At 36.8% G+C, this 25365-nt stretch overlaps 1 protein-coding gene across 2 annotated transcripts in view; it reads left to right on the top strand.

The window, feature by feature from the left end:
• LOC106544047 (cholesterol transporter ABCA5) overlaps positions 1–25365 on the top strand; it is a 75906-nt gene that overhangs the window by 17261 nt on the left and 33280 nt on the right. For both annotated transcript variants that reach the window (XM_087710202.1, XM_087710201.1), the window contains exons 7-19: positions 614–755; positions 1703–1891; positions 5758–5905; positions 7439–7607; positions 9679–9737; positions 10035–10145; positions 14704–14879; positions 15534–15653; positions 18933–19071; positions 19197–19287; positions 21142–21281; positions 21579–21698; positions 22432–22633. In XM_087710202.1, coding sequence (XP_087566328.1) covers positions 614–755; positions 1703–1891; positions 5758–5905; positions 7439–7607; positions 9679–9737; positions 10035–10145; positions 14704–14879; positions 15534–15653; positions 18933–19071; positions 19197–19287; positions 21142–21281; positions 21579–21698; positions 22432–22633 — 1806 coding nt within the window. The remainder of the gene's footprint in view (positions 1–613; positions 756–1702; positions 1892–5757; positions 5906–7438; positions 7608–9678; positions 9738–10034; positions 10146–14703; positions 14880–15533; positions 15654–18932; positions 19072–19196; positions 19288–21141; positions 21282–21578; positions 21699–22431; positions 22634–25365) is intronic.

A 25365-nucleotide genomic window follows, 5' to 3' on the forward strand; every position in this document is an offset into this window, starting at 1 on the left:
TACCTAGGCACATTGATAACATTCACCAAACCAATTTTTTATGAACACAGTTTGTGCAACAAATTGCAATAGTTTGGTTTACACATAATACTGTTTGTGGACATGCCAAGAGCAAGAGGTCTTCAATTAAAAACGATTCGTTTAAAGGGGACTAACTCAGTTTTATTGCCACCAAGAATTACTTGATGAAATGGGCAGCTATATAAATTGGATGGATAGATGATGATGCTCACAAAAAGATTCAGTTTTTAATTGCATGATTGCTTTTTGAAAGAGCTAGAACATGGATTGATAATAATGGCAGTTATAATGTTATCTATGATACCACTGAATTATGTTCTTTGAATCTTCAATTTAAAAATAACTAGGTGACTGTCTTTACAGATAATAAAATACTGTAAAATATCTGTTGCTACATTAAACACCACAAGATTTCTGCCTTTTACATTTGTTAAATTTATTTTTTTGATGTCTGCAACATTGTGCAAAATAGCATGATGGTGCCTGCTTCCTGAAAAGATTGCTGATCTTTGAAGCAGAGGTAAGTTATCTTTGTGTAGTAATACTTACAGCTTTGAATTCATGAATCTTCATTGTATGTTTTCTTTTTTAGGCTTTCTTGGGTCCTACTGTACACCAGTCTGATATTTGTCATGTCTCTTCTTATGTCGATCATTGCAACATTCTCTTCGCTTTTCCCCAAAAGTAGCTGCGTTGTGATATTTCTTCTTTTTTTCCTGTATGGAATATCTTCCGTAAGTGTTTGTGTGTGTGTGTGTGGTCATTGTTACTATATTGTGGTTACCAGTTATGTTTTAGAGTCTTATTTGACCTACATACGCAATTAGCTACAGCTATGGTTTTCTTTTCACTGAATGATAGCTGGCAAAGGTCTGATGCAGTTTTATTTGCTTAGATAGCTTAACAGATGTTGCTTCTTATTTTGTTTTGAGTATATTTTCTGATTTACCTAAGTGTTTTCTGTCTTCAGACAAGCAATTTGTGATGATTGCAGACATCACTATTAATAACAAATATTTATATAGTCCAAAATGCACTAATATTAAAATTATATTAATAACATGACATTATTATATGAAAATAAGTATATGATCTAGCTTTTCATTGTTTTCTGGTCTGGTTCTGTATATTAAATTTGTTGTCCATTCTTACAATGGAACAGTTGTGCAAATTATATAATCAGCACATTGTTATTCTCATTTTTAATTATTTACACATCAATTAACAAAACTAAAAATACATAGAATGTCATGATTTCACTTGTCTCTCAGTCACTGACATTCTTGATCTGGAAAGGGATCTGTTTGAAAAGGTAATTTGTTCTTGAATACAGTATTTTTTTTTTCCAACTCACAATGAAAACATATCTTGCCTTTAGTAGAATAGTTTTATATATTACATTTTATATTTTTACTTATATGTTCAGTAAAATTGAATATTGCAGTCTATGAAAACCAGGTTATTCTAGAAATTTAGAAATACCTTGATCATCTCTGACTTTTAAATCCTTTGGCCACCCCCAAAACATATAATTTAAAAATTTTAAAAAATCCAATGAAAACAATTGGTATGTTAAATTTAAATGATTGTAATTATTGCAATATCAACACAGAGGGCATCATTTCAGCATTTTACTGTAAAGTTTCTAATGCATTGAAATATTTTTTTCTTTTCTGTTTAGGTTTTCTTTGCATTCATGTTGACTCCTCTTTTCAAAAAATCAAAACATGTTGGTACAGTTCAGTTTTTGTCAACCCTGGCTTTTGGTATTGTGGGTCTGACAATTTCCCTGGTAGAGGATATTCCAAAATCCTTTGTGTGGCTGATAAGCCCTCTGTGTCAATGCACATTTTTAATTGGCGTTGCACAGGTTAGTAAAATATATTATTTGCATATTGCTATACAAGTTTATATGGTTCAAATCCCATCTATAGACACTAGTGAGAGAAAGGCAGACATAGATACAATATTTGCCTTTTCTATACTTGCAGTAAACATGTTATTTGCTTGTTGCTATTTTCTTTATCAGTTAAAAATACTTAAAAAAAAAAATATCAAGGATTGATTTCTGTAACATACCAATACTTTTAGAATAGGAATTGAAAGATACCAGCTTCTTTAGTGAGCACTGTACAGCTATTTCTTAGGTTATGACAGCAATTGGGACCAGGGTTGTTGTTGTTAAGCAATGCAAAGGTAAAGCACAGGTCACACAATCACAGTGATAGGGGTCCAAGTTGCTATCAAAATTCAGGAGCCCTGGCAGTGGAGTGGTTAGAATGAGTATTGCAGGCAAACTCTGCCTATAGTTAGGAGTTTGATCTTGATGGGGCCAAGGTTGACTCACCCTTCCATCCTTCCAAGATTGGTAAAATGAGGGCCCAGATGATTAGAGGCAATATGCTGATACTCAGAGTATAGTACAGTATAATGGAGTAGTACATAAGTCTTAAGTGCTATTACTATTGCTATAACTCCCAAATGTGTGAGTTTGGGTCATTAAATAGGAAGAGGTAAGACTTTGAGGTAGAAAGTGTGGGCGGTGCTGCAGATGAGTACTAGGAAGCACAAGCAGGTCAGTGGCGGCACAGGAGGATTGGTGGAGGCTGAGGTCAAATTGGCAGAGGCCATACAGGGGCCACAGAAAGGAGGGGATGCCACAGGCAGGGGCATGCTACAGAGTGTGGTTGGCATTGGGTGCTACAGAATAGGAGACGTCTGGGATCTTATAGTCCACAGTGGACTTTTTGTGAGAAAAGGTGGCAAAAGTGATTTACTGGGGTGTCTTGCGACCTTCCATGTTGGCTTCCCCATTTATTTTGTTTGTCAGAAGATGGCAAGGAAGGTCACAAATGGTGATCATGTGATGCAGCTTGCTGCAGAGTAATCATGACCCAAGCAGGGTTACAACCATGTCACTGCAGTCAGAACATCAAGGACTGATCATAAGTCCATTTTTTGAGTGATCGCTGAAGCAGTGGACGTAAACTGAAGACTATTGATATGTAGGTAATGATTATTAGTTGCAATCTTGTTTAGAAGCTTTATTAACAATACTTTTATGAAACAGTTTATCTTTGATGTTAATTTAGGTCGTAATAAGTTCATTATGTTACAGCAGAAACAACAGTTACTCTTCTTCTCTGGAAACCATTTCTATAGTAAATGTTTGCATGCTATATTCTGGTCATTGTATTGCTTTTTTTTTTTTTTGAGTTCTTTATTATTCTACATAGATTCTAACGAAGATATGATCAGTCTCTTTGCTTATGCTTCAGTGATGCAAAAAAAGCATATTCATACTTATCAAACCAAATGATTCAAAGCATATGAATCATTGGACATCATTATCTGTTAACCATCTTCAATCAGCAAGCTGCAAACAAAGTGCTATCTTTCCCAACAGCTCAAAAGTATGCATACTAATATTCTTCACCAAAGGCCCAACAGGGTATAAATGAAACATCAATAGAAAGAAAGAAGCAAATCTAGCATTGCTTCACTAGCCATGTTGTGGTACTTTTTATTCCATATTTGGTTTGCAGCAATGGCCAGCCAGATTTTCTGAGTAATACAATGGCCATCTCCTGTGGTTTACTTTGCCCAAATCATTCATAACTTTGTAAAACTGCAGAATGTTTTTCCAGGAAATATGTCTTTTCTTTACTTATTTTAATTGTAATTCTTTCATCATACATCTCTGTGTACATAGCATAACCATAGGTCTGCATCATTTCAGAAAGAGCCTCTAGTTTCTATGACTGCACAGTATCAGCTGCATTTGAGGACTGAATTACTTTCTTTTTTTTTTAAATATAATTTTTATTAAACATTATTACCTTTAAAAAAAATGGAAAAAACACTACAGCGACATAAATACAACGACATAAGCAAGACAAATCATACATAACAATGTAAAGTAGAACATACAGATACAAATGCCGTTTTAAACATACAACCCCCCCCCCCCCCCACGGTGACAGTCATTCACAGCCCGGTTTTTCTTTCTTTCCTCATTATTAGGTCTCTAAGCCACATCTTCTCATTGCAAGATTCAGGGATCTATCACGGTACCTATGTTGACTTTCCCCATTTTAAGTCCCTGCTGTTCTCCTAGTCGCCCACATATACCATAGGTTCCAGCTAAGATAATGTTCTGTTTCTCCTTTGTCCCTCAGCCAACCCGTCATTCTGTCCATTTCTGCACATTCATAGATCTTTTTAATTAAAGCATCTTCCGGCGGTATAGTGGTGGATTTCCAAAGTTGTGCATAGGTTATTCTTGCGGCCACAATTATATGCAGGCTCAAATGCCATATAGAACTGCTTATGTTATCTGGTTTGATGCTTAGTAACAGGTTCTCAGGTCTCCATTCAATGTTTGCCCCGGTAACCTCTTTTAACCATTTTTTAATCCTTTTCCAATATTTCGTGGCCTCAGTACAGGACCACCAAATATGGTAGAATGTGCCATCCTTTCTTCCACATTTCCAACACAATGGAGATAACCCAGGAAACATCTTAGCTAATCTCGTTGGGGGGAAGTGCCACCTATAAACCATCTTGTATATGTTTTCTTTGAATGCAGTAGAAGTTGTACGTTTAATGGTCTTACTCCATAGATCCCACCATTTGCCCATTTCAATTTCATAACCTAGGTTTCTCTCCCATACTGCTAGAAGGCTTTTGTCCATCTCTTCATTAGTATCTTGGCAGGTCAAAAATTGGTAGATCTTGGATAACATTTTTTTGTCTCCACCAAACAAGATCTTATCTAGCCCCTGGGGGTTTGGGTAGATCCCGAAACGTGCCTTATCACTTTTAAACCTGTTTCTAACCTGTAAATATTCCCACCATTCCAAATTCCTGCCCTGTTGCTCTAATTCCATCTTTGTTTTTATGTTGCCCTCTTCTGTCATGATATCTTTATATGTTATGTTTCTTGTCCAATTAAATAAACTCGGATGCGTTAAGGCCTCTAATGGTGCCAACCAACACGGAACCCTAAGATAATATTTTTTCCTCATTTTTTCCCAGACCCCCATCAAAATCTTCCGAATATAATGTCCCATGAAGTACCTATGGGGGGTGTCTCTTTCTTGCCAGAGGGAGGCATGCCATCCCTGGGGGAGGTCATGTCCCTCTATAGCCAATAGGCGCCTTCTATTCACCCAATCTTTCACCCATGTCATGATTGCTGCGTTATAGTATGCTTCCCAGTTGGGTACTCCAAAGCCTCCCAGTTCTCTGCGTTTTTGTAAAGTTTGGGCTTTACATTGTATTGCTTAATACTGCTTAATATTTTTTTCATAAAGAGTCATGAGTTTATATGACATTTCAGATCAAAAAGCAAGGTTTTGAAATTTGCAATAAAAAATGTGGATCAACAGGACAAAAGACTGACCATTTGAAAACATGGTGATACTTATATGCGTGGTAAAATGTGTGCTTATTTTTAATATATTAATTGTCTGAGTTTGAAGATAACAATGAATTTTAGAAATATTAAAATTAGTATGAGTAAAGCTAATTATAAAAGTAAACAATAAACAAGCTCTATCCAAAATACCCAACCTAACCTAACCAGGTCAATGATGAATCCTTAAGAATAAAGTGGTTTTATGTGCCAAATTGTACTAATTTGCAATGGAGTGCCATAACTGTTAATTACTTCCCTAATATTTTAATACTATAATGGTATTCCAAATAATAATCAAATTCCATATTTGTTTGCAGGTTATGCACTTAGAAGATTATGAAGAAGGAGTTAATTTTTCAAATTTAACTTATGGACCTTATCCACTAATTATTGCTATACTGCTCCTGGCTCTTGACAGTGTGCTTTATCTTCTATTAGCCGTTTACTTGGATCAGGTTATTCCAGGTATGATTGAATGACTAAGAAAAATGATTTCAACGAACTTTAATCATTTATTTGATCTGCATTGAATTCAAAACTTAAGATATATGTATCAGCAATGTGCATTTTATATATATTTGTAGCAATACCTACATTCTGAAGGATCAGTACATTTCTCTGCAGGGATTTTTTTTGCAGTCCGAGTACTTGATACAAAAGTATAGTATGGTTGCTTCATAGCACTAGTACATTTGTTGAAAGTTAAATTTATGACTATTTCTGGTGTTATTTCATATGTATTACAATATAACATTCAGTTTTTTAAAAATTGGCACTTAATAAGCCTGAACTAATTGATTTAGCCTTTATAGTTTACATAACCATTGTCTCTTAGCGAGTCATAGGAAAATGTATGAAAAACTCTTTTAAGGACAATAATATACAATCTGACATACAGTTTATTTATACCTTTTTTCTTGAAAAGTGAGAAATTGTTTGTTTTAATAAAAAAAATAGCAATTTCCATTCAGATGTCTCTTTTTCATTTTAGATTGGCAGCAAATCAGAATTTGCCATTCTATTTAAACTGGGCTAGAGTGCATATATTCCAGTCCAAACCACTTCTAGTTTAATAGAGAACATTTCTCTATATGTTGAGGTAGGGAAAGTACTTAACCTCGGAGTTAAAGTTACAAATGAAACTTTTACTTGCGCATTGCATCTCTCCAATGTCTCGAAGGCATTAAAAAGTATAAATACTTGGAATGCATGAGAATAAATTCTGCCAGTTGTTGAATATTATTGTGCATAGTTTATTTCATGTATACTCTTGTTACATTAAAAAAATAGTTCACCACAGATGGGTTCATTCTGGATGTTAAACCATATGTTAAAAAATACGTTGTTGAATATTTCATAAGGAAAACTCAATCTGCATTTTGTCATAGTGAGTTATATGAACCCAGTGATAGACTTCTTGATCTATTTGAGCAATAGAGTTTTGATTCATTTTATATTAAAAATTTAAGACCATGTTCTTTTGCTGGAGCTTGATACAGGTACTCCTTGCTTACAACAGTTTGTTTACTGGCCAAAGTTACAACAGTACTAAAAAAATGACTTATGACCGTTTTTCACACTTACAACCATTGCAGCATCCCCATGGTAATGTGATCAAAATTCAAACACTTGGCAACTGACTTATATTTATGACAGTTGCAGGGTTCTGGGGGCCTTTTGTGACCTTCTGACAAGTAAAGACAATAGGGAAGCCAGATTGACTTAAAAACCATGTGACTGACTTAACAGTTGCAGTGATTCACTCAACAATGGTGCTGAGAAGGGTCATAAGATGAGGCATAGCTCACTTAACAACTGTCTCATTAAACAGAAGAAATTTTGGCTCAATTATGGTTATAAGTTGAGGACTACCTATAATTAATGAAAATAATTTAATCATAGACCAGCATAAGTGAACATATATCTTTTAAATGTTTATATATATATATACTAGCAGCATTTAATATTTGTAGATGTTATTTTTCTTTTATTGTTCAGGAGAATATGGATTGCGTAGAGATTTTTTTTTCTTTCTCAAGCCCTCATTTTGGTCAAAGAGAACAAAAAATTACAAAGAACTGTATGAAAGCAATATTAATGGGAACTTAGATTTCAATGAGATCATTGAAGCTGTATCATCAGAGTTTCAAGGAAAAGAAGCTATCAGGTATGATTGGCTATTCTGTGGTTTCCTTTCAATTGCTAAAGCCAGGTGCTAATATTTCTTTACCTAATTTGAAGTTTCTTACCTAAATTTCTTACCTAAGTTTGATAACTCAGAAGCTTACATGATCAGCCACTATGGACTAAGATTGAGTTTGAGGGTTTTAGTGCATACAATGTAAATATTATATAATGAATTTTATATGTGAATTCCATGAAGCCAACAGTTTTTTTAAAAGACTGTATAAAGAATTCACTTTGGAAAAAAAAAACCTACTTCCAAAATTTTTGTTTAAAGCATTTAAGCACCATATCTGACCCAGCTGTTTTGAGGATCTTTTTATGTCATGCGAGTCATTTCGCTTCATGACTGCATTGTGTAGCAACGGCCATTCTTAAGTGAACCCCATAGTGTCATTAACCATGACATCACGTCACCATTTGTGACCTTTTGCCAGCTTTCCCATTGACTTTGCCTATTGGAAGCTGGCAGTGAAGATTGCAAATGGTAATCATATGACTGTAGGATACTGCAACATTGTAATTGCAAGCAGAATGCTGAGCAAGCATGGGATTGCAATCATGTGACCACAAGGATGCCGTGATGGTCAAAAATACAAGCACCAATCCTAAGTGGTACTAATTCAGTACCATTATAAATTTGAACAGTCACTGCTTGAATGGTCATTGAGGATCATGCTTGTGTATCCACAGAAGACCCTTGAAGTGACCACACAAGGCTTAAAGGAATGCAGTTTTTCAATGTTGGGGGCATTCTGTTTAGAGCATCAATCCAGATACTCTACGAAATCCTTTTTTTTTAAAAAATTGTTGGCAAAGAGAAAGTTCACTTTAGGAAAAAAAATCATTTTTCTACTAAATCCCAAAATTGGGTGTGATAGATAAAGAATTATAGCAAGAAAACACTGAAAATATCAGTGTTTATAAACTATAATTTAAATCAATGGTCAGTAAGCATGAGTAAATCTGGCCATCATGTGTAAAAATCACCCATGGTATCTACATGTAGGAATTGCATTAGATATGTGAGTTGTATATAGCAAGCATCTAATTGATCATAAAAGTAAAACTGCTTGCATCAAACATAGTCAGAAGGTAATTTTTGCCCAGAGGCTGAGGCAAATAAAGTAGCTATATCAGCCTGAATGTTCAACATGTAGAAACTTTCTAAAGAGGAAATTGTGGTTTGTATTGAATATAATGAAAGTTGTTTGGGCTTAGGAAATCTTTGTACATGAATTAGTACTAAACAAATTGATCCATATCCTTTCACATATGTAGAACTGTTCTGTCAACTTTTTTTTTTTAGTATTTCAAACATGAATTTATTCATTTATTTTGAGTGTGGTGTATCATATAGGGGCTAGCAATATATATTAATATTTGACCTGAATTAGTAAAATATAATAAAATATACATGTTAAAAATTTCTACGTTCAAATACCAAAGTCTAGGCTTTCTAACCATTGAAGCGCAGCATCCTTTATGTTAAAATCAGATACTGGACCATTATATGCCCTCAGCCAGTCACGATGTGATCTACACTTTGGCATGAGACCCCGCAATCATGATTGGAGGAGGATGCTATTCCCCCATTTATGCAGAGAGTCCCAGCAGACACCATGTGAGGTGCAAATCCTATTCAGTATTATCCATTGCTGGATTTTGTGGAGTCATTTATATATCTACCTGTGACCCATTTGGCTTTACATTGGGAATCAATGTTAAAGTCGTTGAGTGGATGTTCTGTAAGTGCTAGTGGTATACAGTGTCTTTAGAATTTAATACCAGTATTGTACTGAATTCAACAACTATTTCTTACATTGACAAAGTTAAAATCCAAGGGAAAAATAGGATACTGAATTTAGATATGTTCCCTATTTAAGAGCTCTCAGAATCTGAGAAACTTTCAACTATGCTTTGTGATTCTTCAGTTAGTGTTAATTTAGATTTGAGTAATATTCATGCTAACATAATGATTATTTCATATTGCTTGCTTTTATTTTCTTGAACTATTTCATTAAAAACAATTAAATTACAATGTTTTCTTTCAGAATCAACTCTGTCCAGAAATCTTTTGTTAAAAAAGGTGAAACTGTGGAGGCTTTAAAAAGTAAGAATTTGGCTATTTTCAACTATTTATCGTAATAAAAATCCTTGAAGTTTAAGTGGGGTTTTCTTGTCTTCTGATAACCAGAAACCTGCATTTTGGCAAGTTTCTGTTAAATAGTATATTAAATAATCTGTGAGTTTATTATGTTAATATTATGCTAAACATAAATTGTTTTTCAAAGATGAATACAATTTTGTATTAAATGTATTTGTTTAATAGTAATATAATGATATAATAGTGTGGTATAACATAATTTACTTCTCCCTTGTTGGCATAATCATGTCATTATTTTATTAGATTTATCCTTTGATATATATGAGGGTCAGATTACAGCATTACTTGGACATAGTGGAACTGGCAAAACAACATTAATGAACATTCTTTGTGGATTGTGCCCACCTTCTGATGGTAAGTATGATCAAAATAATTTTGACTTGCCATATTTAATGGCAAGTAAAGAGAAAATGCGCTACTTTAGGATATGTATGTGTGTGTGTGTGTGTGTTGTATTTGTGCTGATAATAAATAAAGGGAGACTAGTATAGATCTATTTCAAGCTATTTAGCTCTCATCAGCTAGCCATACACTTACTGGGATTCGATCCTGGGCTGTATTACATATTAGGCAGATGTGTTAACCACTAAGCCACAAGGTTCTCCTCCTTTTTCAGCTGAGCCAGGGAAATAGGTATGTAATTAGTGTCACAACCCCTGGTATGCCCAAATATGGGAGGAAGCTTACTGCTTCCATTCTCTGTCTATCGGCTCGTCACAAGAGACCATCCAGACAGAGCCGATAGACAGAGAATGGAAGCAGTAAGCTTCTTCCCATATTTGGGCATACCAGGGGTTGTGACACTAATTACATACATACATACATACATACATATGTTGTATTTGTGCTGATAAATAAATAAAGGGAGACTAGTATAGATCTATTTCAAGCTATTTAGTTCTCATCAGCTAGCCATACCCTTACTGGGATTCGAACCTGTGCTGTATTGTATCTTAGGCAGATTAGACAATACAGCACAGGTTCGAATCCCAGTAAGGATATAGCTAGCTGATGAGAGCTAAATAGCTTGAAATAGATCTATACTAGTCTCCTTTTATTTATTTATCAGCACAAATACAACACATATGTAACAAAAAGGCAACAGTAAAAATATTGGGTATATATATATATATATATACACAGACACACAAACACACACACACCGTGTTTACCTGAAAATAAGACATGCCCTGCTAATAAGCCCAATCGGGCTTTTCAGAGCATGCGCCATAATAATCCCTCCCCTGAAAATAAGCCTGCCCCCAACTATATAAGCACATGCGAAACCAGTCCCCGCCATTACCACTGTACCACCTACCAGTACAGCTTGCGGGGCAAAAAGAGGGCTTGCTGCAAAAACAGCTGGTGAATCAAAGTGCTTCCACCTCACGCCCTTCCCTCCTACTCAAAAAGAACCCGCCGCAAAAACAGCGGGAGGCCAGCAATGCGATTACCCCCTCCTGCCTGTTCCTTCTTCCGCAAAAAACACCGCCCACACCAATGTTCCCTCTAATTTTTTTTCAGTGTGTGCGGAAAAGTATAGTGTTCGAGCAGCACATTTTCATGCCTCAGCACCTGAATTTTTTTTAGCCATAATTGCCATCAGAGCAGATGTTGGGAGGGGGGCAAGGAGGAAAAGGGTCCCCTCCCTCTCCCTCAGACCCCCAGGAAGGGAGGGGAGGGGGAGGGAAAGGAAATAAAATGGGAAACAAGAAAAGGAAAGGAAAAAGGAAAGGAAAGGAGAAAGGAAAGGAAAAGAGAAAGGAAAAAGGAAAGGAAATGGAAAAGAAGGAAAGGAAAAGGAAAAGAAGGAAAGGAGAAATGAAAGGGAAGGAGAAAGGAAATGGAAAAGAAGGAAAGGAAAAGAAGGAAAGGAAAAGAGAAAGGAAAGGAAAAAGGAAAGGAGAAAGAAAAGGAAATGGAAAAGAAGGAAAGGAAAAGGAAAAGAAGGAAAGGAAAAGAGAAAGGAAAGGAAAAAGGAAAGGAAAGGAGAAAGAAAAGGAAATGGAAAAGAAGGAAAGGCAAAGAGAAAGGAAAGGAAAAAGAAAGGAAGTTAGAATAAGGACAGAAAGGAAAAGGAAAGAGTGGAAAGGATTGGTACTGCTCAAAAATCAAGTCTCAAGATCCCGTGGACCCCTTTGGCTCAGGCATTCCAATTCCACACTGCTTCCCTCTCTCCCCAAAGCGAAGGGAATCGTAGAAAAAATGCTGAGCCCAGAACGGGGCTTCAGATGAGGCAATGCCTGAGAAACCCTGGATGTGCAGAGAAACGCAGGCTACAACCAGCGAATCCCGTTTTCCCAGGAACTGATGGAGCCCCAGAGGACCAATGGGAATTCTCACTTCTGCAGCGTCATCCATCTCCAGGCAGAGTCTTCCTTGATTTCACCAATCAGAAATCAGAGTTCAGAAGGGAGGGAACAGGGATATTTTCAGTCACATTTAAAGACATTAAAAAACACTGCGCTGCAGTTTGAAACTTGTGCGTGGTGTTTTTTCGTTACCTGCGCTGGCCCACACCAATGGTAAAGGCAGCCTGCCTGGTTCCCTTACCCGCCCTCCTTTTAGCGAGGGGTGGCAGGTGGAGAGGGGAGAAGTGAGGCGCGCCTCTTACCTTTCCAGCTCCATCACGTTCCTCGCCCTTTCGCCCATTGAATCCCCTTGTAAAAAAAACCTCATGTTCAACTTGTGAGGTTTTTCTTACAAGGGGATTCAATGGGCGAAAGGGCGAGGAGTGAGACGGAGCTGGAAAGGTAAGAAGCATGCCTCACGGCCAACACCGCCCACCTCGCCGTAATGATAAAGGCAGCCTGCCTGGTTCCCCTCCCTGCCGCCGTCCCTTTAGCAAGAGATGGCAGGTGTTGCGGGGGAGAAGGGGGGGAGAAGCGAGAGACGCGTCCTAGCGCTACCAGAGACTGACAGTTCCGCCACGTTCCTCGCCTTTTTGCCCATTGAATCGCTTTGTAAAAAAAAAACCTCGCGAGTTGAACTCATGAGTTTTTTTTACAAGGGGATTCAATGGGTTAAAGGGCAAGGAACATGATGGAGCTTGAAAGGTAAGAGGCACGCCTCAGTTCTCCCCCCCCACACCTGCCACCCTTCGCTAAAGGGACAGCGGGGAAGGGAACCAGGCAGGCTGCCTTTACCATTGGGGCGAGGTGGGCGGTGTTGGGCCCCGAGGTGCGCATCTTACCTTTCCAGCTCCATTGCGTTCCTTGCCCTTTCGCCCATTGAATCCCTTTGTAAAAAATACCTTGCAAGTTGAACTCATGAGGTTTTTTTTTACAAGGGGATTAAATGGGCGAAAGGGCGAGGAACACGACAGAGCTGGAAAGGTAAGAGACACGCCTCGCTTCTCCCCCCCCCACCTGCTACCCCTCGTTAAAGGGACGACGGGGAAGGTTTGTGTGTGTTTTTTTCTGTTAAATGGTGTGTCCTAGGGAGCCATTGGGTTTTTTGTAGATTAGGACGCCCAAAAAGGGAAGTTGGTTATTTGCTTCTATTTCCATAGTGAATTGTATTTTGGGGTGTAGGCTGTTGAGATGTGTGAGGAAGTTGTCCAGTTTTTCTTTCCCGTGTGGCCAAATCATGAAATCATGAAATTAATTTTGAAGGAACCAGGTTAATCTCCAAAACTGAACACTTCAACAAGAGAATAATTATGGAAGCTATCGAAATAGAGAAACACCCTCACAACAGGAATAAACGTGACGATACCTCCCACCTACCCGACATCTGAAAACCAGCCCTAGTCAACAAATGAGCCACACCCACCACCCAGACCTTTACAACACGAAACAACGGACACACAGCCAGCTCAAATCAGCACCAATCTAACAATCATCATACAACCACACAACCAATCATTCCACTTACTGAAACAAAGCCAGCACTCCACACCCACCCACCAAGATTTATAGAAAGGATTGCAAATTTTTCCATAGTAATATCCTACCCATACAGTGCAGAATACTTGCATATAGCTTTACATTTCTGTTAGGAATAAGTTATTTCTGCTCCCTTTTAATTATACATTGAGTTCCATTTCAACTAACTGGAACTTATAATTGCAGGATGTTGGAATTAGATATTGAGAGTGTAATTTTGCTGTTCACTTGCTTATCCCTTTGTTCTGTTTGATTTCCTAAATATATGTTTCTTTTTCTACCCATGCACCAATGACAAGTAAATCTCAATTTGTAAAGAAATTGCTGTATACATGATGCCAAGACCTACTGTATTATCTTCATCCCTCCATCCTCCATCATTCCAGTGCTACTCTATTCTCAACAACTCCTGGTGGCTCATAACAATCAAAGAAGAAAGTATTATAAAAACAATAAAGATATGAGATTAAAATATGGCAAGCATGTGAAACCAAATGGAATGAAGCAAGGGGTCTCCCTCACCAATTGCCAGGTTTTCATGGCTGTTCTAAACAACAGTGGAGACCATTTGGCTCTCAGGAGGAACCTCAGTACAAAGGGCTACTACAGAGAAGGCACACTTCTGGGATACTGACAGATGATACTGTTTAATTAAAGGAATCCAGAATGCACAAATCTTGCAGGCTCAAATCTGCCAGGCAGATGCTATGCAAGACATCAAGTAGCCATGCCCCATGCCATGTAGGACTTAATATTTTGATTGGCTTCCTTTCTACAAACCATGGAAATATACATGCAGAAAATATTGCACTTCTTCATTTTGTTTTTCTAGTTTTAAGCCCCTCAAACGTGGGGAAAATTCAGGAAGAGAGAAATTTTCTTGATTTTCTTGATTTCCAGTTGAAGTCTCTAATTTTGCTGACTGTTTTATGGTCACAGTAATGGTAAAAGTCCATTATTTTTTGTGATGTATACATGTATGCATTTTAGTAGCAATCATTTTCTTCCTTGTTTGTGTTTATCAGGATTTGCATCAATCTATGGATACAGAGTTTCTGAAATTGATGAAATGCTAGATGCCAGAAAGATAACTGGCATATGTCAACAAATAGACGTATGTTTTGATGTATTAACTGTGGAAGAAAATTTGTCAATAGTTGCTGCAGTTAAGGGAATACCTCCCAATTATGTGATACAAGAGGTGAGTAGAATACAAAGTATTTATTTTTAATTGAAAAATTGTGTCATATATGCCTTCAATAAAAGATAATTTTACATGGACATATAATAATGTATTGACTGCATCTTTTACATTCAGATTCCATAGTATTCTACCTTATTTTGAGAACTCTTCTAAAACACAAAAACTTACAGAATTTAAGATAAAATAGAATGATATGAGATAGGTATAAGCATCAGTAATTGTTGGCTTTCCTGCTATCTGTCCTTCTGAACTTTCAAATACCATATTTTTTAAAAAGATATGATTAACTGAATAATTAAAAAAACATTTTAATGGATGGATGGATGGATGGATGGATGGATGGAGAGAGAGAGAGAGAGAGAGAGAGAGAGAGAGAGAGAGAGAGAGAGAGAGAGAGAGAGAGAGAGAGAGAGAGAGAGATACTGTATTGGTTTTGGAAACCTCACCTTAACTCTTCCAGAGGAGGGTTGTTTTTGAAATTGCAGGGAATAAATGGAGTTTGAGTTATTTTCATAATGTATTATATCATGTTCAGTTACAAAACTTAGATTCCTTGAGCTTTAACAACAATAGCATGATAAATGCCCTGATTAATTATAGAATTACTTGATTTAGTTATCTCTAAATATTTTTCATGCTTGATTCTGAAAGGTTCAAAAGATTTTATTGGATTTGGATATGCAGCCCATTAAAGATAACCAAGCAAAAAAACTAAGTGGTGGACAGAAAAGAAAGCTGTCAATCGGAATTGCAATTCTTGGTGATCCAAAGGTAAATAGCAAAGTAACCGAAATACTAGTAGTAATACTCATTATCAATTGCAAGCCACATACAAGCTGAACTATAATTGTGTTGTACAAATTACGGGAGTTGGGAATAATGAAATAATACTTGCCCAAGCAGGTCTTCAACAGCAGCAGTCCTCTCAACAAAGGCCTAAGCAATTAATATCTTTTTCCACACACGATTAGCCTGTTTCCTCTCAACTGGCCATACATAAACTTAAAGAGTATTTTAAGAGCATCTTAAACCTTAGCATTCTATCAAGATGAGGTGGAATGGTTGCTTTCATGGTATGGACACAATAACCTGGTCCTTAACAGGTTATAGTGGACTGTAGAAGGAACAGATCAGACATCCAGTCCTTGCTTATCAATGGAGACTGGAGCAAGTGGCCAGTTTTACGTTTCTGGGTATTATCATAAAAGAGGACCTGACCTGAGGCTCTCACATTGCAGCACTGATCAAAAGGGCCCAGCAGAGATTATATTACCTGAGACTTCTCAGAAAACAATACCTGAATGAAAAACTGCTGGTGACCTTCTATCACTGCACCATAGAGAGTATTTTTTAATAGATTTTTTTTTATTATTTTTCCCTTCTACAACACCTTACAGTCATTACATCAACATTGTTATGTCTTCATACCTGTACATGTATATAATATTTCGCTTCTATATTTACACACTTTATACACAGTTCTACATATATTTATATATATTGTTTTTTGGCTTAATTAATTTTATTCCTGTTTTGCAGCCATTTGTACCAATTGTTCCAAATTTCATAATATTCCAACTCTTCTTTATCTTTTAATTTCAGTGTTAATTTGTCCATCTCTGCACAATCCAAAGTTTTTTTAATCACTAATTCGTCCAAGGGGGTATTATTTTGTTTCCAGCATTGAGCAAATGCTATTCTAGCTGTAGTTAGCAGATGTGTTAATATGTACTTAATTTTCTTTGTATATTTCCCTTTGATTATTCCCAGTAGAAAGATTTTGGGTTTGTATTTTATCTGTTCTCCTGTAATTTCTTGCACCCATTTCCAAATTTTTTTCCAATGTTTTTCTGTTTCCGGGCAGGTCCACCATATGTGATAATAGGTCCCTTGTACTTTTTTACACTTCCAGCAGGTCGGCTTCATGTTTGAGTACAGTTTAGCCAATCTTGGTGATAAATGCCAACGATAAAACATTTTGTATATATTTTCTTTAAGTGCTGCTGATCGTGTTAGTTTATAATATGTGTTCCAAATTCTTTTCCAATCCACTATGCGATTTCTCCGCGGGTCGCCCATGAGGCCAATGATGAAGGAAGACACAGACATGTCTTCTCTTGGGATGAGACGACCCAGAGCATAGTCTGGATGACTCTTTTATTGAGCATACACAAAGAAAGGGTGGAGTCACATGTCTATGTGACCAATCATGGTTGTACAAGTCTATGGTATATGGTAACTCATTTACTTCCATGTAGACCTCTGAACCTAGAGAATGCCCATAGTCAGCAAATAAATCTTTTACTAGCATGCAAACTTCTGACCCCTAGTTAATACTGCAGAGTCAGCATGCAAACTTCTGACCCCTAGTTAATAATGCAGAGTCAGCATGCAAACTTTTGACCCCTACTTAGTGCTGAGAGTTAACAAGTTGTAACCTCTGACCTTATGGTAAGTGATTACTGCTGATTCGCATAATGTTCCAGCATACCTTTGCATGCCTACACTTATGTTACAACACCACCAGATCTATGTTGTACCCAAAGTTTTTGGCTCACGCTATCATGCAACCTTTAACTTTTTCTTCTAATGTTACTTCTAATAAATATTTGTAAATTTTCATTATGAATTTATTTTCCGGGCCAATTAAAATTTTATCTATTTGTTGTAATTTTGTGTATATTCCATATTCTTTTACGTCTTTTTTGTATCTCAATTGTAGTTGGAGATATGGCCACCAAACTATATTTATATTTTGCTCCTTTAATTCTGGATTTGTTTTCAAATTTCCTTGGCTGTCTAAAATTTCACTATATCTAACCATTTTCGATAGATCTAGTGTATTGGGATGTGTCATGGCTTCCATAGTGGAAAGCCATGTCGGTATTTTCATGTAATGTTTTTCTCTAATTTTATTCCAGACCTGTATCAGTGCATCTCTAATATAGTGTCTGTGAATGACTGCATCTGTGTATCGTCACACAGTGGCAGATAGGACAGCACTCCAGAGGGTCAACGTCATTGCCCAGAGGTTCATTGGTTGCCATCTCCCCTCTTTGGATGAGCTTTATAGCTCCCGCTGCCTTAAGAAAGTTCAAAACATTCTTAAAGATCCATCTCATCCTGGGCACCCTTTTTTTGAACTATTACCATCTGGCAGACAGTACAGGATAATAAAAACAAGGGCAAATAGGCAGTTTCTATCCCAGGGCAATAACCATATTGAATTCTATGGTATAGTGCAATATTGGGTTTTCAATTTCAATTATATAGAAAATAAAGGTTGTATATTTGTGTTTTTATTTTTATAGTTATAATGTACACTGAAGACAGCATTTAATTTTGTTGTATCATGTGAAATGACTAAACTAAACTAAACACATAACCTTACAAGAACTTGGTTAGATTTCACATGGCTTTCTAGTTGCCTAAACATTTTATTGAAGAATACTAGAAGGAGTTACAGAACATAAGGGTATTTTATTTAGATGTATACATCCATATTCACCGAGTAATAACACCAAATTTTACTCTGGGATCTTCTGTTTAATGTCTAAAATATTTACGGCACTTATCTGACCAACACTTTTTAAAATAGATTCAAAATAACTAGCATAAATTAAACCATATAATACAGTAATATGCAGTGTCAATAAAGAAAAATTAAGAAATCTTAATTCAAAATTACAGCTGACCAAAAGAAATAAGTACTGTATTCAAGCAAAAACAACTCAACGATTATAGCACTCACACCAGTGAACTGAAGTTCCGGAAAAGGACTTTCCCAGCATATAGAATTTGGTCCCAGTTGTCATTGTTAAGCAAGAATTAACTATAATTCAGCCTCCTTCCCCCTTGAGTACTCGGCAAACATTTTTTTTCCCAATTACTCTGCCAATCATGAGGCTTTATGGGACTTCTCTCCACCCTCCCCACACTATTTAGAAGATTTTGGTTTCCCTACAGGTTTGGTGCTAGGCAGCATTTATATTTGTAAAATGAATACCTAGTTTTATCTATTGTTTTTTTCCCCCTCTGGCTGTTGTTTAGGTGTTACTATTGGATGAGCCAACTGCTGGTATGGATCCATGCTCCCGACATACAGTTTGGAACCTCTTGAAAAACAGAAAAGCCAACCACGTGACAGTGCTCAGTACCCATTTCATGGATGAAGCAGACATTCTTGCAGGCATGTTCAATTAGATGCCTGTTAGGTTAGATATATATTATCCATAATATAAATAAGATACTTTTGGTGGTTACCATATAAGCTTTATTTATTTATGATAAAGATCCCTTCTGGCCTACTTCTAGATCGGAAAGCTGTAATTTCTCAAGGAATGCTGAAATGTCTTGGATCTTCCCTTTTCCTTAAGACAAAATGGGGAATTGGCTATCGTTTGAGGTACAACCATTTTCTGTTCTGTTCTAATGTCTGTCACAATCCTGCTTCAATATCTCCACTCTTTAAACACATTTAAATAATTTTGAAATTGAAATTCTTTCATTGTTAGGTGATCGTAATATGAATTGGATTGTATGATTAACATTGTTACCATGCTTGGCTTGAAACTCTATGAAAATTACTTGAGAACTTCAGCTAGTATAGTATAGTTATTCAAGTTTTTGTTAAGACTAGACTGCTCATCTGTAATATCTATCCTACTGTCAGTTGCTAGTTCAGTTTTAAATCTCAATTCAGAATACTTAACGTTGATCTTTAAACAATTGGAGTCTAGTTATTATTTGAAGGACTGCTTATGCTTGCATTAATGTACTAGGGAAAAAGCAAGTAAGTCTTATTTACCTGCTCCTGCTTTATTGCTTAAACCTCTTAGTTAAGACCCTTTTATAGGTAGTCCTTAACTTATGATGACAATTGAGCTCAACATTTCCATTGTTATATGAGATACTGTATTTTTTGGACTATAAGACATACCGGAGAATAAGACGCACCAAGATTTTGAAGAGGTAAATTTTTTTCCCCTTCCTGGCCCCCAGGAGCACTTTGCAGGCCTCCCAAACCCTCTGCATGCTGTTTTTTGTGAAAAACGGGGCATGCAGAGAGTTTGGGAGGCCTGCAAAGTGCTCCTGGGGGCCAGGGAAAGCAAAAATGTGACACGTGGAGGTTTGGGAAGTGAAAAACGAGCCTGTTGTTCGCAAAAATGGGGTGTGCAGAGGGTTTTGGAGGCCTGTAGAGTATTCCTGGGGGCTGGGAAAATCAAAAAGAAGCAAAAACGGGGCATGCAGAGAGTGTGGGAACCCTCCCCTGGCTGGAGAGAGCAAAAATGAGCAAAAAATGACCCCTTTTTTGTAAAAAAAAAAAAAAGGCCATGCAGAGAATTTGGTAAGTCTGCAGAATGCTCCTGTGGGCTTGGGATGGCAAAAACAGCCCTGATTTTGTGAAAAATTGGCTCTTTTCCACTCTCTTTTGCTCTCTCCAGTCCTCAGGAGCACTCCACAAGCTTTCCAAAACTCTCTGCATGTCCAGGGTGGGCACAGGGTGGGGTTTCAGGAGGCCAAAAAAGATGCACCCTCTTTTTCACCCTCTTTTTTTTTGGGAAAAGGTGCATCTTATACTCTGAAAAATGTGGTAATTGTTGAGTTTCCCCCCACTTTACAACCTTTCTTGCCACCATTGTTAAGTAAATCACTGCAGTTGTTAAGTCACATGGCTGTTAAATGAATCTGGCTTCCCCCTTGACTTTGCTTGTCAGAAGGTCGCAAAAGGGGATCACATGACCCTGTGACACTGCAACAGTCATAAGTATGAATCATTTGCCAAGTGTTCAATATTTGATTACATGACCATGGGAATGTTGCAATGGTTGTAAGCATGAAAACTGGCCATAAGTCACTTCTTTCACTGCCATTGTAGCCTTAAATGGTCACTAAATGAATGCTTGTAAGTTAAGGGCTACCTATATATTCCTGAGTAGTCTAGTATCTTTTAAAGCAGATTTAAACCATACTTGACCTCTCTGGCCTCTAGTTTAAAATTGTTGAAGTTTTGTGTTGGGTTGTTCAGTAGTCATTTTTAAGATGTGTTTAGATTTTGCTGAACATCATTACATTTTACTACTTCATATTGTAAGCACCCTTTGGATGGTAACTAATAAATGGTATTTATGAACACCCTTCATGAACTGGATTATGAAAATACAGATAAAGGCAGCAGCATAGGAGTAATTCTTCTTATTCCTATAATGAATGTTGTGCATCCCTTTGCAAAACAATGATATCTATATGTGTTTCTTAGTATGGACATAGATAGGTATTGTAACACAGAAGCCACAGCATCTGTCATCAGACAGCACATCCCCGGATCAAGTTTGCTAAAGCAGAACGAAGAACAACTGATATATGCATTACCATTTAAAGATATGGACAAATTTTCAGGTATAATTTTTTTCTTTATTAAATTGGAGAGAAAAGCGGAAGGCTATGTTTCTAATTGCACTTGATCTCAAAGACTATAATATTAATATACAGAAAGTTGGTGGTTACTTTAACAGAAAACAGCCAACCCCAGATACATTTATTACCTAAGTCTTATTGTTTTCCTGCTTTTGGAATAAAGTTTTGTGGAGATTAGAAGACCGTTCCTTGAGCAACTGTAAAAAAGGGCATTGCAGTGGAATATGATTGCATTTACAAATTCATTTCTAAGACCTCCACTGCTACTTTTTCTTGTAGCGCTGTTTGCTGATTTAGATACCCATGCTCATTTGGGTGTTATTTCTTATGGTGTTTCCATGACAACCTTGGAGGATGTTTTCCTCAAGTTGGAAGCTGAAGCGGAGATTGACCAAGCAGGTAAGGGGGGGAGGGGAACTGACCAACTTCCTATACTGTGTTTTAAATACAATACTATAAATGTTGTCTCATTTGTAATTGTTTCATTATTCAATTAAATTTCAGCTTATAGAATAGTAGAATTTTCCATTTTTTAAAATTGGGTTGGACAATGACATTTTTGGAATGGAAGCTTTACTGGTTCCTTCAAATTACTTGTAGTCCTTAACGTATGACCACAACTGAACCCAAATTTTCTGCTGTTAAACAAATAGTTGTTGAGTTTTGCCCCATTTTATGACTATTCTTGTCACAGATGTTAAATGAATGAATCACTGAAGTTGTTAATAGCACGGTTGTTAAATGAATCTGACTTTCCCATTGATTTTGTTTGTCAGAAGGTTGTAAAAGGTGATCACATGGCCCCAAGACACTGCAACCGTCAAAAATACATGCCAGTTGCCAAGTGTCTGAATTTTAATCATGTGACCATGGGGACGCTGCAACAGTTGCAAGTGTGGAAAAACAATCATAAATCACTTTTTTCAGTGCCATTGTAATTTTAAATGCTCACTAAATGAATGCTTGTTAAGTTGAGGAATATACATATACGTATGCGTATACGTATATGTATATGTATATATACACATACTCATACACACAGACATATATATGTATGAATATATATATATTCATACACACATAGCCCAATCTAAATTTAAAGCTACCCAAGCTATTCTTTTCTGTTTCTTAGATTTTAGTGTATTCAACTCAGAAAAAGTAGAAGAGGAAATGGAAACAAAATCTACTGATGAATTAGAGCAGAGCCTACTAATGCTCTCTGAAGTAAAATCTTGCGTGGTGAACAAGAAATCTCTCTGGAAAAAACAAGTCACGACTATGGCAAAGGTTCATTTCCTCAACTTAAAACGTGAAATTAAGTCAGTGGCAGTGGTGTAAGTATCTCAACTTTGAATTAATCTGATTTAAAAGCAGATATTGCTGATAAAATAGAAGCAATTAAAAGCATGACTTATACAGGTGAAACTCAAAAAATTAGAATATTGTGCAAAAGTTCATTTATTTCAGGAATGCAACTTAAAAGGTGAAATTAATATATGAGATAGACTCATTACATGCAAAGCAAGATAGTTCAAGCCATGATTTGTCATAATTGTGATGATTATGACTTACAGCTCATGAAAACCCCAAATCCACAATCTCAGAAAATTAGAATATTGTGAAAAGGTGCAATATTCTAGGCTCAAAGTGTCCCACTCTAATCAGCTAATTAAGCCATAACACCCGCAAAGGGTTCCTGAGCCTTTAAATGGTCTCTCAGTCTGGTTCAGTAGGAATCACAATCATGGGAAAGATTGCTGAACTGACAGTTGTGTGGAAAACCACAATTGATACCCTCCATAAGTAGGGAAAGCCTCAATAGGTAATTGCAAAAGAAGCTAGATGTTCCCAAAGTGCTGTATCAAAGCACATTAATAGAAAGTTATGTGGAAGGGAAAAGTATGGAAGAAAAAGGTGCACAAGCAGCAGGGATGACAGCAGCCTGGAGAGGATTGTCAGGAAAAGGCCATTCAAAAGTGTTGGGGACTTTCACAAGGAGTGGACTGAGGCTGGAGTCAGTGAATCAAGAGCCACCACACAAAGACGGATCCTGGACATGGGCTTCAAATGTTGTATTCCTCTTGTCAAGCCACTCCTGAACAACAAACAACGTCAGAAGCGTCTTACCTGGCTAAAGAAAAATGGGCCTGGTCTGTTGCTCAGTGGTCCAAAGTCCTCTTTTCTGATGAGAGCAACTTTTGCATCTCATTTGGAAACCACGGACCCAGAGTATGGAGGAAGAATGGAGAGGCACACACTGCAAGATGCTTTTTTTTTTTTGTAAATTTTTATTTTATTTTCAAAACAAACATACAAATCCTCCTTCTTCCTCCATGTATATAATTTATTATCATTATCCTTTCTTTATTTAACTATATCCTATATCATAACATTTCCCCCCTATTAGTTAAAACTTAACTGTGTCTAATTTTGTTTTTTATTATTATTGTTATTAATAATCTTTATATCTTTATATATAGTCCAAAAATATTTCTAACCTTCCCTTCTCATATCCAATTATTACTTATCATTTTTATTTAACTATACCTATTATCAATGGATTTAACTAAGTTTAGCTAATTTTGAATTATACTCTTCCATCTATCAATAGCAATAGCAGTTAGACTTATATACCGCTTCATAGGGCTTTCAGCCCTCTCTAAGCGATTTACAGAGTCAGCATATCGCCCCCACAGTCTGGGTCCTCATTTCACCCACCTCGGAAGGATGGAAGGCTGAGTCAACCTTGAGCCGGTGAGATTAGAACCGCTGAACTGCAGATAACAGTCAACTGAAGTGGCCTGCAGTACTGCACCCTAACCACTGCGCCACCTCGGCTCTATCAACCTGTATCTCTCCAATAGCAAAACAATGTTATATCTACTGCCATTTGTGGATCCAATTCTCCAAACATCTTTTTAAACAAGTCTGTACGGAGTCCTCTTTGCACGTTCTTGTTTGTAGTATCTCTCATATAATGTTGACGCCCTCCTTCTTCCTTTGTCAGCTTATCTTTAATTCTCAGCAGTATTATCAAATATTTTGCAAATAGTATTTCATAGTCCTTAAGTTCTTTAATGCTTTCTTCTCCTTCTATGTCCTGTCCTTTGAAATAAGTTTTCTCTCCATTTAATTCCTCTTCAAATATTCCATTCTTTCCTCCCTCAGAAATAAACCAATTGCCACGAATATCAACAGGCTCAAACTCTTCCATTTCAATTTTTTGAATTTCCATCTTCTTATTTTGTATTTGATGAACATCCTCGGTTTTTTCATCACATTTTGTAGCCAAATGCACCAAATAGTCCAATTTTCTCTCAATTCTTCTGTATCAAACACCCTCTTCAAAGCTAAAAGTATCGCTTGAAGAGACGCCATGTTTATACGCAATTGTATTTTTTCTTAGAAGCTCGGCAAGATTGAAACACACTTGCAAGCGAAAACAAACTACAGAGGAACAGCTGTACAATCTTATCAGATCTTAAGCCAGAACAGCCAAGCAATAAAAGTGTCGAGATGTAAACAGCCAATTTGTAGCTTACAGAGAGTCAGAAGAAATGTTAGGGTAATACATCCATTTGAAAAGGTTTACTTAGAATCATTCCATGTAAATAACATTTAGAAAGTAAGATAACCACTCTCCAGAACCATTACAAAAATCAAATTCGCTGCTAAGTTCTTCTATTCTTTGATTTAAGTCAGTTTTTAAATTTTATAGGCAGTTCATTTTTTTAAAAACAATAAAAGTTTCTCACCAGCTTAACACTTCTCCTCCGTATTGCCCTGACTTTGTCAGCCTTGATAGACTGGAATTTTTATTGCCAGCAGCAGACTTTGCCTTGCTTTTCTCGGAGATTTTGTGATATCCCCGAGATCAGCAAGATGTAATCTTCCTGTTCACCATCTCTTCGGGATGATTTAGGTCCATTGGAACCCCCCAGCAATAAAAGTGTCAAGTGCGATCTCAGAGCTTTGAGATCGCGCGTCGTCTCGTCACGGCATCGGCCCCTCCCCTCACTGCAAGATGCTTGAAGTCCAGTGTGTAGTTTTCACTGTCTGTGTTGAT

This window comes from Thamnophis sirtalis, unplaced genomic scaffold, assembly GCF_051295495.1.
Source record: "Thamnophis sirtalis isolate CommonGarterSnake01/CBP01778 unplaced genomic scaffold, rThaSir2_p1.2 scaffold_3, whole genome shotgun sequence".
NCBI classification, from domain to species: Eukaryota; Metazoa; Chordata; class Lepidosauria; order Squamata; family Natricidae; genus Thamnophis; species Thamnophis sirtalis.